This window comes from Macaca nemestrina, chromosome 10 (assembly GCF_043159975.1).
Source record: "Macaca nemestrina isolate mMacNem1 chromosome 10, mMacNem.hap1, whole genome shotgun sequence".
Taxonomy (NCBI): Eukaryota; Metazoa; Chordata; class Mammalia; order Primates; family Cercopithecidae; genus Macaca; species Macaca nemestrina.
In genome coordinates, this window is record NC_092134.1 from 62707855 (window position 1) to 62723477 (window position 15623).

Consider the following 15623-nt stretch of genomic DNA (forward strand, 5'->3'; position numbering starts at 1 on the left):
ACACAATAAATGGTTAGCAGGGTTATTTCTGGGGATTAGGATGAAGGGTTAGGAAGGGGAATCATATTTTCACTTTTTACCATATATCTATCTGTACCTTAAATTTTGTTGTAGTAAGCATGATATTTTTATTATGAAAATGTAAACAAAAAAATCCTAAAGTCCAACACAGTACTATTGAAGTACAAAGGAAAAACAAAGGAAGGGGAAGTCAGGGAAGCCTGACAGAATGGTTTTTGCCAACCATGAATCTTGAACTGGAATCATTAACTCTTCTACCTGGAGCTAAAGATTCCGGGTAGCAAAAAGGCTGAGTCTCCAAGGAGAAGGAAGAGCCCCTAGCACTGATCCCCATGTGCACTGACAATGTGAAAAGGACGTGGCGTGTTTAATAAACCTTAGGGATGCCTGGAGTATGACGTGTGTGGTGGAAAGGTGTAAGAGGTTAAGACTGGAAGGACAGGGCAAATTTGGTGAATGGAGGAGTTAAAGATCATTCATTAGAAAATGAGATTTTCTCAGAGTGTTTTGAACAGAATAGTAGCTTGATTGGGATAGCATTTTACACAGATAACTATGATGTCCATATGGGGAATTAATTAGAGACCACAGAAAACTGGCAACCCATTAGGATTCTAGTCAAATAGTCCAGTCAGTCATGATGATGATCTGAACTAAAATGATGGAAATATAGATAAAGAGAGTATGGGTTCAATATTCAAGGAATATTTAGCAGGTAGAATAGACAGAACTTGACTATTCATTGGATGTCATGGTGGTGTCATTCTTCATGTGAAGAATAAGGAAGGAAGAGTCGGGATGGTACCCAAATATGATAGCTCATTCCATTACGTGAGTGTAGAAAGAGAAGCAAATTTGATTGTGGATAGGAAGAAGGAGAAAGGTAAGTTCAGTCTGAGTAATGTTAAGTTTGAAGTGTAAGTAGGACGTTTAGGAAGAGGGAAGCAGGTGTAAGACCCTGAGAAAGGTGGAAATGTGTAATATAGAAATAAAAATAATTAGCCTGTGACTCATAGCAGAGGACAAATGCAGAGAATTGTGAAAAAGGAAAGGGTGAAAGTATAAAATGTCTCTGACAGGTCAGGGTCCTCTATTCAGTTCAAAGGCATAAACAGAGAACATTTGCTTTTATTCCTGGAAATCTCTTGCCATTCCAACTCCTTGGCCAAGAATGGAGTTAAAGATTCCAGGTTTAACTCAAGGAAGTTAATTCCTTGATGCCTCAAGGAAGCTGGGTCCTTTTGTGGCTGTTGGGAATTGAGACAGCAACTCTCTAAGGAGCCTTGAGGCATCTCTTAGGAAGAGAGATGGACATTTGGCCTTTGACCCCTAACTGGACCACTGGGTGTGGTCATGACTCTTACTGGGTATGACCAAATGAAAGACCAGGCTGCCTAATAACTTCAGGAGGGGACTAACTGCCTCCCTGCCAGGCAAAAATGATTCAATTATCCTTTAAAAAGTAAATAGCTAAAAGCCAACCACATACTTATAATTCAAACATAATGCTGGTACCTAAAAGTGCTACATTTCGTCAATCCTATCACCTCGATTTGTACCTAAGGCCCATAGGCTTTAACTACTTTGGTGGACAGTCTGGGGACCAAACAAAGAAAGTCTTGTCATAAAGTAGTATTTCCTTTGTGGAGGGGAACAGTAGTGGGGAACTGACAAAGGAATCTAACAAGACAGAGGCCCGGTTATATTTAAATATAGGTAGAATTGGAAGTCTTTGAGTTTTGTATGTTTAATTTTTTTCTGTGTGTTTATATATTTGTAATAACAATAAAAATACTCAATTGTTCTTATGTAGTAACTATTTGAAATTATTTACTGTTGTAAAGTGGCTTACCATTTGCATTTGGAAAGAACATTTTAATCTCTTTGAAATTAAAATCTTAAATCATTTGTACATTAAATGTTAGAAATGACCAAACAGGTTTAGAATCCAAACAAAAATATATCGCAGAATGTTGTACAGCAACTTGAAAGCTGTTGCCTTGTTACTGCTGTGAAAATGTATATCCTGTCATACTTGTTACGATTTCACATAATAGGATGAGGAGAGGCTGTGCATTTCTAGCATCTATCCAGAGAGAAGAAGGTAGCATATATCTTCTAGCTATATAAAGTCATATATTTTTTATTTTGTCTAAAATAAAATTCTCATTTTTGTCTAGAATCCTTTCTTTTTCTCAAATGGCACTCATATATAATGTCTGGCACATATTAGGCCTTCAAATACGTAGATATCTGTCTGTACTATATTTTAGCATCACTATTTTTATGGGGAATAGTCAGAAATCTGTGCATGCTCTACAAAATCAATGCAACTTTTCGCAGGCAAGCAGAGAACTGAGGAAAATCATTCAAATGTTTTGATGCAATGAACCAGATGATTTCAATTTCAACTAATTACTTCAACTCACTTCTTCACTATAGTTGGGTAGTCTAAATTTCTGTTTCAAATGTACAGCTTTTATATTTTTGCAAAGTTGCCTTTTTTCAGTGATTTTTAAATCTTTAGTTCCCATTTCACTTCCCATTTACCATTTCAGTCTGAGACTTTAATACTGTTTCCACAGTTACAAGCCTCAAGTTAATCATGGCCTTGGGAATTGAGTTCTCCAGTGTGTACACAACCCCCTTGAGGGGCCTTGTGGGTTCCCAGCGTAGACAATTGGCTCCAAATCCTGCCTGTGGGGATTCAGGCACACTGTGTGCCAGCTCACCCTGCCTGACAAACACTGCTGGTGAGACAGAGGTTACTCATCACCATTTGAGAAAACTAAGGAATCCATCTTTGACCTTGCAAGGGAAGGGTAGTAGACAGAGTCTCCAATACAGTGTCTCATCTTTAATGGCAGCTTCTGCAGTCTGGTAGAGATGAAAAGAGGCCATGGATGAAAGGAAGCCTGTATTTCTCAGGATGACCAGGTGGACTGAGTATTTCTAGTCTCCCAGGTATGCCAGGTAGATGCGTCTATTGTGTTTAACAGTATAGTGCTATTTTCCTCATCACTGCATTTCCAAATCCTACTTGTCCTTTAAGGTTGGCTTCAAGTCTTACTTTCTGCATTAAAATATTCTGTTATATATTGGATACATATTTAGGCTATTAAAAATACAGAAAATAATGTAGCAAACACTTATGTACCATTAGATGCTTTTTATTTAATAAAAAATTATTACTCTCTGGAAGAAGGTAACATTCTGTTGAGAGAGAAGTCACCTTCCTCAGATCTAGTAGGAATTGCTTTCTGTGACATGCTGAGAAGTGAACCTGGAACAGAAAGGTCTATTTCAAATTGTGTCTGGATTCATCTACCTCTTTTTTTGCCTCACCAAGACTTTACCACTGCCTTTACCCATGATATGCTCCATCTGCCAAGCCACTTCCGGAATAGAATTATGCTTCCGATGGACCTTCCCAGCCTCCCAAACAGCTCTCCAACCAGGAATGAACACCCAGGGAACCAGCTGAACTTCCTACTTGTATTGACTCAGAGCCTAAAAGAAAACATGCAAAATTACTGAAGTTCTTGGTCAACTCCCTGGCTACAAATTAGCAACTTCTTTCCTCAGAATTCTGACTTTTTTGTTGTTAAAGGTGGAATTGCATCCTACCTCACCACCACCCCAGAATTTATATGTTGAAGTTCTAGCCTTCCAGTACCTAAGAATGTGACCTTATTTGGAAATAAGGTTGTTGTAGGTGTAACATGAGGTCTTACTGGAGTAGGGAGGGCTCCTAATCCATTATAACAAGGCCCTTATAAAAAGGGAAAATTTGGACACAGAGACTCAGAGGGAAGATGATGTGAAGACACAGGGAGAAGAGAGCCAAGTGATGACAGATGCAAAGATTAGAGTGATGTATCTGTAAGCCAAGGAATCCCAAGGATTGCTGGCAAACACCAGAAGCTAGAAGAAGCAAGGAAGGATTCTCCCCTACAAATTTAAGAGGGAACATGGCCTCGCTGACACTTTGATTCAGACTTCTAGCCTCTAGTATGACAAGACAAGAAATTTCTGTTGTTTTAAGCTTTAAAAAAAAATAAATTTGAGCCGGGCGCGGTGGCTCACGCCTGTAATCCCAGCACTTTGGGAGGCCGAGGCGGGCGGATCACAAGGTCAAGAGATCGAGACCATGGTGAAACCCCGTCTCTACTAAAAATACAAAAAAAAATTAGCCGGGCGCGGTTGTGGGCGCCTGTAGTCCCAGCTACTCGGGAGGCTGAGGCAGGAGAATGGCGTGAACCCGGGAGGCGGAGCTTGCAGTGAGCCGAGATCGCGCCACTGCACTCCAGCCTGGGCGACAGAGCGAGACTCTGTCTCAAAAAAAAAAATAAATAAATAAATAAATAAATAAATAAATAAATAAATTTGAAAAAATGTTAAAGTGTTACTGATTGTGTTTGACATAGCTTTCTATATACTCCAACATCATTCTTATGTCTCCTCCCCAGAAGCAAATTGTTGCCTATTATTGGGTTCTCTTAGGTAGACTTTCTCAATGATTCTGCCGTTTTCTGGATCTTCATTTTTCACAAGGAGTCCAGTTCCAGGCACCTAAATTAACCAAACCTTAGGGCCCCTGCCTCCATGCAAGCATTGAGAGACCCTAAGGTGGAAATGCAGGCTGGAGCTTTAGCTGGGCCCATCATCTTGATTGGGAACCCTATACCTCTTTTGACCTCCCAAATTCTCTCTGATTCCTGTAGCATTGAGCATTTAATCCAGCTTCCAATCCCTTATTTGTTACCTACTTGCAGGTACAAAATAGAGGATATATTATGGTATTTCCTTATGAGATTATAAATGCTTGAAACAGTATTAATCTCTTTTTAAAGCAAACTAAGGGAAGTTCCCCTAAAGAGTTCCTACTCTATAGGAGATTGCACATGGAAACCAATCTCATTATTATAGAAGTGTGTATTCACAAGGATGCCTAGCTTTACAGAACAGGTGATATTGCAGCCATTCAACAGTTATTGATAGCCTTCTATGTTCAAATTAGTGAATTAAGTATTATAAGAATAAAAGAAATGCATGAAGATTTGGTTTCCCTACCTTGAGTATCTCTCAAATGACTAATGAGGCATTTTTGAAAATATATACAGTAAATTATTTCATGGTTTCAGTGTAGTAATCATGCTGGGGCTTCAGTGAAGGTTATTATTACTATTATGATAATTATAATATCATTATCATAATTTGATTTGTATTTTAGGAATTTTTTAATATTTAGATTTTTTCCTAAGCAAACTGAAAGTTGAGTGTTTGCCCAAACAACTGAATAAGAATTGTTTATCTTAGATCAAATCATCAGTACCACTGGCATTTTTACCAGAGTTTGAAAATGTATTCTTGAACCTCATTCTTTTGCCTTGCACTGGCGGCAAATCACTATGTATAGAAACTGCCAAGACAGGCCTTATGGAACTTACACAGCATCTTTCTCTCTGTGACTTGTATGAACACAAATTGAAGATGAATAACTGAAATACACTTGGCCACAGATTCCATTCTGTCATCTGGAACTAAACTAAAGCAAAATTATTCAAGGCACATTTCAATGAAATTCTTTATGAATTGACCATTCATTTGTGCTTTTTATTATAACTAGACAAATTTCATTATTATGTAATATACCATCTTTTTTTAAAAAATCAACTTTTATTTTAGATTCAGGGGGTACATGTGCAGGCTTGCCACGTGGGAACACTGTATCATAACACTGAGGTTTAGGGTGCAGATGATCTCATCACCCAGGCAGTGAGCATAGCACACAATAGGCAGTCCCTCACCCCCTTCCCTCCCTCTCTCCTCTAGCAGGCTCCAGTGTCCATTGCTCTCATCTTTATGTCCATGGGTACTCAATGTTCAGCTCCCACTTACAAGTGAGAACATGCAGTATTTGGTTTCCTATTTCTGCATTACTTCTTGGGATAATGGCCTCTGGTAGCAGCCATGTTGCTGCAAAGGACATGATTTCATTCTTTTTATGGCCGCATAATGTTCCATGGTGTATATATCTTTTTAACTAATACCATTTAAAATTTCACATGCAATGTTCCTATAATTTTATTTCTAACAAAAAATGCAATAAAGCATTATTATTGTAAACTTCGCAGAGTCACAGAAACTGTGGTCAGTCATCAGTCAAGAACTGAATGTCCTGAACCAAAGACTTATTAATACTATAATTTGGATTTATTTTTGTCCTTATTTTCCAGACACTGCAAATGGATGTAAACAAACTGAACATAACCTTGCTTCGGATCTTCCGCCAAGGAGTGGCTGCAGCTTTAGGACTCTTACCCCAGCAAGTGCATATCAATCGCCTCATTGTAAGATACCCACGTTTCGCATTCCCAAAATTCAAGCTGTGTGTGTGTGGTGTTTTTAATCACTAAAGGGCTCGTGCTATAGTTGTATGGCTCATGAGCCAAATCTGGCACATCATGTTTTTGCAAATAAAATTGTATGAAACAAGCCATATCCGCTCATCTACCCATTGCCCATGGTGGCTTTTATGTTACAGTGATAGAGTTCAGTAGTTACAAAAGATTGGCTCATGAAGCCTAAACTATTTATCATCTGGCCCTTTATAACGGAAGTTTGTTAACTCTGTCATAGTTCAAGGCTAGGTCCTGTGGTAAGTATGAAAGGGTCTAAAACACTTGCCTTACCAACCTGGCACTACTCTGAAAATATTCTCCATCAGAGTGAAAGCTTCTATATCAGGTAAGGCAGTTTCCAGACATCATTTGTTAAAACCCTTTAAAGTATATCAGTAGAACAATGGACATTGAGTGCAGAAGGCAGGCATTTTAAATAAAGAATAAAGAAGAACTGACCCTGAGGACTGCAGCCCAGATGGAATGCAGGAATTGGTAGTCCAGGAAAACCAAGAGAAAACCTGAATGGGCATCTGAGTGGTTAAAAAAAAAAGTAAACCCTAAGGATCTGTTGTATAGTGCACAGTCAAGGCCTGTCTGTCAATCACCCACATCCATTATTTCCTCGGTGTTTGGGAACCTGGATATCATACAACTACATGTTCCCATCTGCACTGGAAAATGGGCGTGAGCAAAGGCCAAAAAAAAGCAATTCAGATCAGACGACTGTCTCTTTGTAAAAAGCTAGTCACCTCAGTTTTATGTGAAAAGGGACTTTGGGATCACTGTGCAGGTTTTAAATTGTTCTTAATGTCCACTGCAATGGGAGTCCAAGCAAGGACTCCACGTTCCCCTGACCTTAAATTGCTGTGCTTCTGCTGCATGGAGCTTGGCTTTCTACTGCATCAATCTGCATTCACTATGGAGGGAATTTGCTTTTTGTTTTAGTTTGGGGTTTATGTTTCTTTTTAGTTTTTCTGTGTGTGGAGAGTGAGTTGTTTCATTTCTTCATAAAAACTTGTATCCTGTGAATCAACAATGTTCTAGAAGTAAACAAGCTTTTAAAAGTTTTAACTCGTACCAAGAAGAAGAAATACAACATTCCCCTGAATGAGTGAAGGTTACCCGGTGGCTCACACCTGTAATCCCAGAACTTTTGGAGACCGGGAGGGTGGATCACTGGAGGTTAGGAGTTCAAGACCACCTGGCCAAAATGGTGAAACCCCATCTCTACTACTAAAAATGCCAAAAATTTGCCAAGCATGGTGGCAGGCACCTGTAATCCCAGCTACTCAGGAGGCTGAGGCAGGAGAATCACTTGAATCCGGGAGGTGGAGGTTGCAGTGAGCAGAGATCATACCATTGCACTCCAGCCTGGTCAACAAAAGTGAAACTCCATCTCAAAAAAAAAAAAAAAAGTTTTGGATCTAGATCTAGATTATATATATACACATATAAAAATGTATATGCATCAACCTGTGCACATATATTTTGCTAAGATATATATAGAGATGATATAGATATCTTAGATATACTTTTATATATATTAGGTTTAATGAGCATAATAGCTATTTGCAGGGGTGAAGGAGGGATTTGCCAGACTGAGGAAGACTGAGGAAGGGATATGCTTATCAGAAAATGTTAGTAGCATGGTTAAAAGTACTTATTATAATACCTAGAGTTACAATACCTGAGATAACAAAGCATGATGATTAACAGCATGTGTTTTGGAGACAGACAAAACCATACTTCATTTCCAGTGTGGTCATATTCCATCTGTGTGAATATGGCCAAGCCACTTACATTTAATTTGTAAAATAGAGATAGTCATAATACCTGTCGCTTAGGGGTGTTTTGAGCAATAAATGAGATAAGAGATTTAAGGTAAATAGAAACATGTTACGCCCAACTCAAGTGCTCTGTACCTACTGTAGTTGTTATTAGGTCACAAACTATTTAAATTGTTATAAACATGTTTCACATCAGTATTTAGTTATTGTCTGTTGTTCTCTACAAACATGAAAAACTTTTACTGGCTTGCTCGTAGTAAACTGATACTTCATTTTATACCCAGCTAAAATTCGCACATTAAAAGAAAACTTTCTAGCATGAGAGCACTCCATGTGTCAGAAAGAAAGCTAACAATAATTTCCTTCTATTAGTGTGTTGTGTAAGTTGTAAAGATAATATTATCAATGGCCATGTCATTTGTATCTGCTGTGTGTGTGTGTGTGTGTAGAATATCAGACATCTATGGTAAGAAATTCTCTGACTCCATTTCAGCTAATGAGGTAATGCTAATAGGAAAAGTATCATGACATCACTACACAAGATATCCATTTCTACCAAATGACCAATTTTAAATGTGTGATATATTTGAGGTGAAGAACATAATCAGGAAAAGGATTTCAAAGTTCATCTGGCACCATCTTCTTCAGCTGGCCAAGCCTTCACATTAACACGAGTTACAAAAGTAATAGAGAGAGTGGTGATGTCTAATATGTAATTTTACTATTACATCAGATTTTATTTAATTCATTTGATTTTAAAATGCTTCTTTAAACATAATTACTCAGGGAACATATGAACAATCTACATCAAAAAAATTACAATATAGAATGATAAATGAATCAGCATGCAATGAAATATAAAATTACAAATCTTGCAGGCGAGGGACAACTAATTGCAAGAAAGTTATTTGAAGATTTTAGACTTTGGACTGGTAATATTAAGTCTACCAGAGAATAACTAATAAATGTAATCTCCACAAAGCCTTTTAGGATTCTAGAATTCTGACTTCCTTTAATGTTTCTAAAGGAAAGGTTAAAATATTATCCAAAATTGTTTAAAATGTCTATAACAAATACAAATATTCTGCTTTTATTAGGGAAAGAAGAACAGTATTGAACTGTTTGTGTCTCCCATAAACCGAAAAACAGGAATTTCTGATGCTCTGCCCTCTGAGGAAGTTCTTCGTTCACTTAATATCAATGTTTTGCATCAAAGTTTATCCCAGTTTGGAATTACAGAAGTCTCTGCTGAGGTAGGTTGCTGCATGAAGCATTTCATTTAAAAATGTGAACAGTTAGCATGCTATGGTAATTCAACCCCAAGAGGCTTTGAGATGAAAGTTGTTTATTGTAAGTTATTTGATGATAAAAATTTCCCTGAGTGTCAGAATTCTCTGATCTTTACATTGTATATGTTTACTTCTTAAGGAAATGCATTTTCATATTAAAGTTTCACTTTTTGACATTTTTCTTCTTCAAAACTTTGTGGCCTTATACCTTATTTTGACTTATCCAGTAAATTTTCTAGAAGAAAGAAGATTTAGATGTGTTTGTCAATTGATCACTTGAAACTGATATGTCAAAAAAACAAAAATACATTTAAATATTTCTTTCTCTACAGGTGCCCCCCTCCTTATTGTCTTCATTGTCAAGATGGTCACCAGATACTCACCTTTTCCAATAAATTTGAAATTAATTTGAAATGTGATTTTTCTTTTGCTGAAGAAACTATAGTTTCTTAAGAACTTAAGTCTTAAGAACTATAGATGTTTCTTCATAGTATTTTCCAAATTTGTCACTTTTAAAAAATTTCCTCTACCACCTCCACCATCTCACTCCTGAATGGATTTAGTCTCCTTTCCAATTCTTTTACTCCATCCCGCTCTAACAAACTTACTGGAAGGATCATCATCCTAAATATGTGTAATTCAATTATTCATAGAATCATGAAATTAGACTGGAGGGAATATATGTAACACCTTGTAGATACAGAAAGTATGGCCCATAGAAATTAAGTGACTCTCTCAAGGTGACAGAACAAGAGAGGCATAAAGCACCACCTAAGATCTAGGTCTCTCTCTCTCTCTTTCTCTCTCTCTCTCTCTCTCAGAGGCAGGGTCTTGCTATGTTGCCCAGGCTGGTCTTAAATACCTTCCCAGGCCAAAATCTAGATATCTTGATCCCTAATCTATTTGCCTTTACAGTAAATCACACTGCGTCTCATTTTAGTAAGTATCACAGGTGTGGTATAAAAAGCTCTGGGTGGGCATGGTGGCCTATGTTTGTAATCCTAACTACTGGGGAGGCTGAAGCAGCAGGATCACTTGAGCCCAGATGGAGTTTGTATCCGAAAGCCACACGTAAAATGTGCGTGGACCATGGGCAGACCATTTAATCTCTGTGAGGTTGTCTGCCTTTGCATGGTGTCAACCTCCCTGAGCCTCAGTTTCTTCAAATCCAAAATGGGTGTAGCACTTATAAACTTGAAATATGGATTGAATTTTTAAAGTGTATCTAGAAATTCTCACACAGACTAGGTAGCAGACAAATGTAATTTGAATGCAGGATGAATTGGAACAATGAGAATATATGTCATCATTGAACCATGACTGTCACAACCACCCCCAACTGGTCTTCCTGCATTTGGTTTTGTACCTCTCTCTGTTCTCTTTCCCAACACACCCAATGTGGTTTCTTTCCTGCCACCAAAGTAATCTTTCTCAACATAAATTTGGTCATGCCCTCCTAATTTCATGATTCTTCTTTGGCTTTCAAAATACTATGGAATGAAGTATAGATTTCTTAATATGGTATATGGTCCTTTGTATGCTGGGCTTTATAATTGTTGAACAGCACTTTCCTAGTTTACATTTCGGCAATTCTAAACTTGATAGATCTGTGATGCATCATACCCTCTCCTTCCTCCATGCTTTCGTATATATTGACTCATCTGCATACCTCTTTCTTAAGATCAGTCTACTGTGTACCTTGTGCCTCCACAGACAAAGGTGCTCCTTACCCTGTGTTCCCGTCAAGCTTAAAACAAAAACTCCTTATCCCGTATTAGTCTTTAGGCTCATCTCTACACTGTGGGTTTTTTGAGTGCTTGTGACATGTCATTTGATCTGTTTCTTCGTTGCCTTCATTTAGTGCCTGGCATGCAATGGGCAAACAGCAAAACTGAATCAACAAATAGTCATGCTGGGTGCGGTGGCTCAAGCCTGTAATCCCAGCACTTTAGGAGGTCAAGGCTAGAAGATTGGTTGAGGCCAGGAGTTTGAGACCAACCTGAGCAACATAGCAAGACTCTGACTTTACAAAAAAAAAAAAAAAAATTAAAAATTCGCTGGGCATAGTGGTGTGTAACTGTGGTCCCAGCTACTTGGGAGGCTGAGGCAGGAGGATCACCTGAGCCCAGGAGTTTAAGGTTGTAATGAGCTATGATGAGGCCACTGCACTCCAGCCTGGGTGACAGAGCAAGACCCTGTCCCAAAACAAACAAACAGCAACAACAACAAATAGCCAAGTACTGCGCTAGTTAATACCTAAAGCCAGAAAAATAAACACATAAGAAAACAAACAAATAAATAAATGATGCTTGTTCTCAATGAATTTATGCACTAATAGGGCAAATATGACACAAACAGATAAGAATATAGTACTATAAATAAAGTTACTACACTGCGCCATGGAGCCTTGGAGAAGAGACCCCCTTATGCTTTGGAGAGGCCAGAGGAGAGGGTCAGCAGGAGGTGAACCACCGGGCCCCTCCCAGCCCTGCCCACGTCTGAATCTGAAGCAGTTCTGCTTGTGCACAAAGCCAAACCCCATTCCCACAGTCCAGGCCCTTCACAGACTGACTGGTACACATCTTGCCTAGGACAATTCTTTAAATTTTAGAAAGACCATTGGATAAATATATTCTGCCTCTCATAAGCTTTTAGAGAATCATATAAACGGCCTTCCCTGTTGCTTTATTCTGAGTTTAAAAGCCATTCTGAAGGCTTTAAGAATAGAGCAACTTATTGAGTCACTCAGATTTGCAAACCAAAAGAAGCTCCCCATGCAAAAAGAGCTGACTTAAAGCAAGTACCTGGGCGTCCTCCAATATACCCCAGTCCAGTGAAGGTGAGGTACTTAGCATAATGGCCTCTCACAGAGTTACTAGCTCACAATAGACTACACTTGAATAATGAAAGCGTATTTGATGATAAATGTCATAGTTTCTCATAAAATTGTTGGAATCTAGAAATCTAGAATTTAGAAAATATGCATTACAGAAGATGAGGAAGTATTCAAATCAGATATAAGGAGCATATCACGAAGGACAGACAGATTGTTTGAACCTTTTGTTTGAGCACTCCTAGAAGGGGCCGGGCATTATTACCCTTTGACCTTTGGCCAGAATCTCTAAATGCAGCAACAGGGAAAAGCTGTCTGTAGTAAAGCAGGCACCCCAGCAGGGAGGCGCTTGGCATAGATACAACCTAAAGGAGCCCTGGAAAAATATTGATTGATAGTTGCTTAAAACTGGTAAATGCTATTCTGTGAGTTTTCTTACATCTTTATTCATGTTTTCTGTGGTTAATGTTTTATAACAACTTATGCCTCAACCCATTTTTTCACATTTTAATCTTAAAATTATAACATATTATGGCAACATATACATTAACAGAAAAAAAGGATCATTGGTATTTTGGCTTTTCATCCTTTGCATGAATTACAGAACATCATGAAGGATGTCTCAAAGCATCTATTTCTAAACTTACATTAATTACTTTCATGGAAGGATATGGCTTTTGTTGCTTTTTCGTATGCTTGATTTTTTAAATTGAAAATGACTCTTGAGAAACAAAAAAAAATACCAACTAGAAAACTGTTTTTGTTTAGTCATCTGTTTTCATTTGTAATCTGTTTCTTAAAGGAAAAGACATTATTTCTTTTATATATTTATATATGATATCTAGAACATTATAGGCACTCATACAGATAAAACTAGACCTCCTCTTGCCTAATAAGTAAAATCCCAGGAAAATGAAATTAAATGTTTTTACAAAATGAATTAAATACCTATTAAAACAGTAAGCTCTGTGTTGACATTTTTAAAAATGATTCAGGAATTTTGTTGTTGTTCAATTGCAAATTACTCCAGTTTCCAAATCTTATATTTCAAAGGAGAAAGTGACTTTCTTTAAATAAAAGTCCAATGTGCCGACTGATACCTTCATGAAATATTTACAAAGAAAAAAAAAAAACATTACATATAAATATAAACAATAATGTATGAGTTTAATGATTATTCCTTCAAACTAGGAACACTAGCAGGTACTCCAGTCTTAATTAGTATAGACCTAGCCATACAGTGCTGAGGAGCCACACAATCAATATTAACCTGTATTGGACCATTCAGAACAATTGCTCACATTGTGCACAGTACAGTGGAAGCTTGGCATTAGCCAACAAAGCCATATTGTTATAGGATACATCTCATGTATCTGCCAAGTCAATCAAATTAACCAGCTACTTTGTAACGCTTGCACTTCATTCTTATTCTGTGCTCTTCCGGTCTCTCTTAAAGAAGTGTATCTCCTAGATCCTCTGTATCTCTGAATCATCTTTCCTAGCATTTGGGATCTCCTTCCACATCTGAGATCAGAATTGATTAAAATATTTAAAAAGAGAGAAAGAAAGGACAAAAAAAGAAGAATGAGCTATAGTGCATCAAATTATTAAACAGGATATAGAGAAGTCATTGTTAACTATACAGAAAACTGCCCAAATTTTTAAATAATAAAACCTATCAGCTTCTTTCACTGCAACTAAGTTAAAGGGCAAAGCAATGTAGCTATGAAATAATAAAACACAAAGATGATATAGTGGCATTGGCTTGACCCAGCAACAGAGCCTCTGAATTATTCAACCCTCGGCCCCCTGACAAAATATAAAAATCATGAGGTTAACCCTATGCAAAGGTTAGATTGAAGATTCTTGTAAATTATAGTCTTGATTTGTGAGCTCTTAACTACAAACTTTTCTATTTATTACCCTGCCCTTATCAAGTTTTTTAGATCTCTGTACAAATATAGTAGTGTTCAGCAGGAGTAGCATGACTCAGAAAGAGATCTATTTACCAAGAAAGTGCAGTGACTAAGTTCTAGGAGTTTAAAACATGTATCTTGCTAACTGGGAGTGGGGGATGGGAGGGTGGGAGTTAATTCTTTCATCATTACTGCTTCAGTTATAAAAGAAAATAAAACAGGTTTGTCTTAAGCAGACAGGAACATGTTGATATTCTAGGAGTTGTAGAACTACAGCAAGAAAAAAAAATGAACCAAATCAGGTTAGGAACACAAAATCTCTTTCCACCCACCTAACCACCCCTTTTTATCCAAATTTTACATGGGCTTAAGCTCAACTCCTTATACTTAAATTTGACAAATTTATGCTGCCTACTTGAAGGCTTAACTAGTTTGCTTTTATAGCAAACAATGGATGCTATTTTATTGCCCGTAAAATATTCATTTCCATATTTATACCTGATTTCTGCAAGAGTTTTCTATTAGTTTCCAGCTATGCTTATAGAGACAGTACAATAAAAAAAGAAAAAAAAAAAAAAGATACAGCTAACGTGAAAGAGGTGAAAGAAGATTTGTCACTTGAATCCAAAGTTTTTTTGCAGCGGGATGCTTGGTTTCTAATCATTTTATCAATCAAGTGTTTTCAGATTCTCCATCGATTTATCATTTATATATCTTTAAAATACATGTCTAAATCATTTCTTGTATCTATGCATCTATTTATGTGTTAGAAAGTAGGCCAGATACTATTTATACTATAATTAGTGAGCACATCAATGTTTTATAAGTAAGGGAAATAGAATCCTGATTTCTTTAGCAATTAATAAAGGCTTTCTCCAAATATTTTTTGTAATCACAATTGAACTCAAAAATCTTCTCTGTTCAGCCTTGCTTATCTTCCCACCAAAACACACTTGCACTCCAGAATGAAAGTTCTCATAAAATATTTTTCAAGGTAAATTTTTTTGTCTGATTTATAAATGTTGGATATATTTTATTTTTTTAAAGCCTTAAAAATAAATTAGCAATGATTTCAAAGTTCAGACACCTACAAGGCATGTTTTACTCAAGGCCTTCTTAATCACTGGAAACAATATCCAAGGACAGATATGTACTCTCACTAAAGGGAATAAAAAGGCAACCTTCAACAAAATGAACTTTTAGATGAGTTAAAGCATTGGACTTGATCTAGCCTTTCTATGGTTTCCCTCATCATGGACTATTTGGTTTCAAGTTAGCTTCATTAACTGTAAATCTATACTGTCACTAAATTATATAACTTAATTTTATTCTAAGATTGGATTTTAGTCAATGTGCTTCTTTAAAAAAAA

General features: G+C 37.1%; 1 protein-coding gene across 4 annotated transcripts in view; it reads left to right on the forward strand.

Moving 5' to 3' along the window:
• Positions 1–15623, forward strand: part of LOC105473380 (protein tyrosine phosphatase receptor type R) — a 273852-nt gene that overhangs the window by 146855 nt on the left and 111374 nt on the right. For all 4 annotated transcript variants that reach the window (XM_071071446.1, XM_011727166.2, XM_071071447.1 and 1 more), the window contains 2 exons: positions 6261–6374; positions 9313–9468. In XM_071071446.1, coding sequence (XP_070927547.1) covers positions 6261–6374; positions 9313–9468 — 270 coding nt within the window. The remainder of the gene's footprint in view (positions 1–6260; positions 6375–9312; positions 9469–15623) is intronic.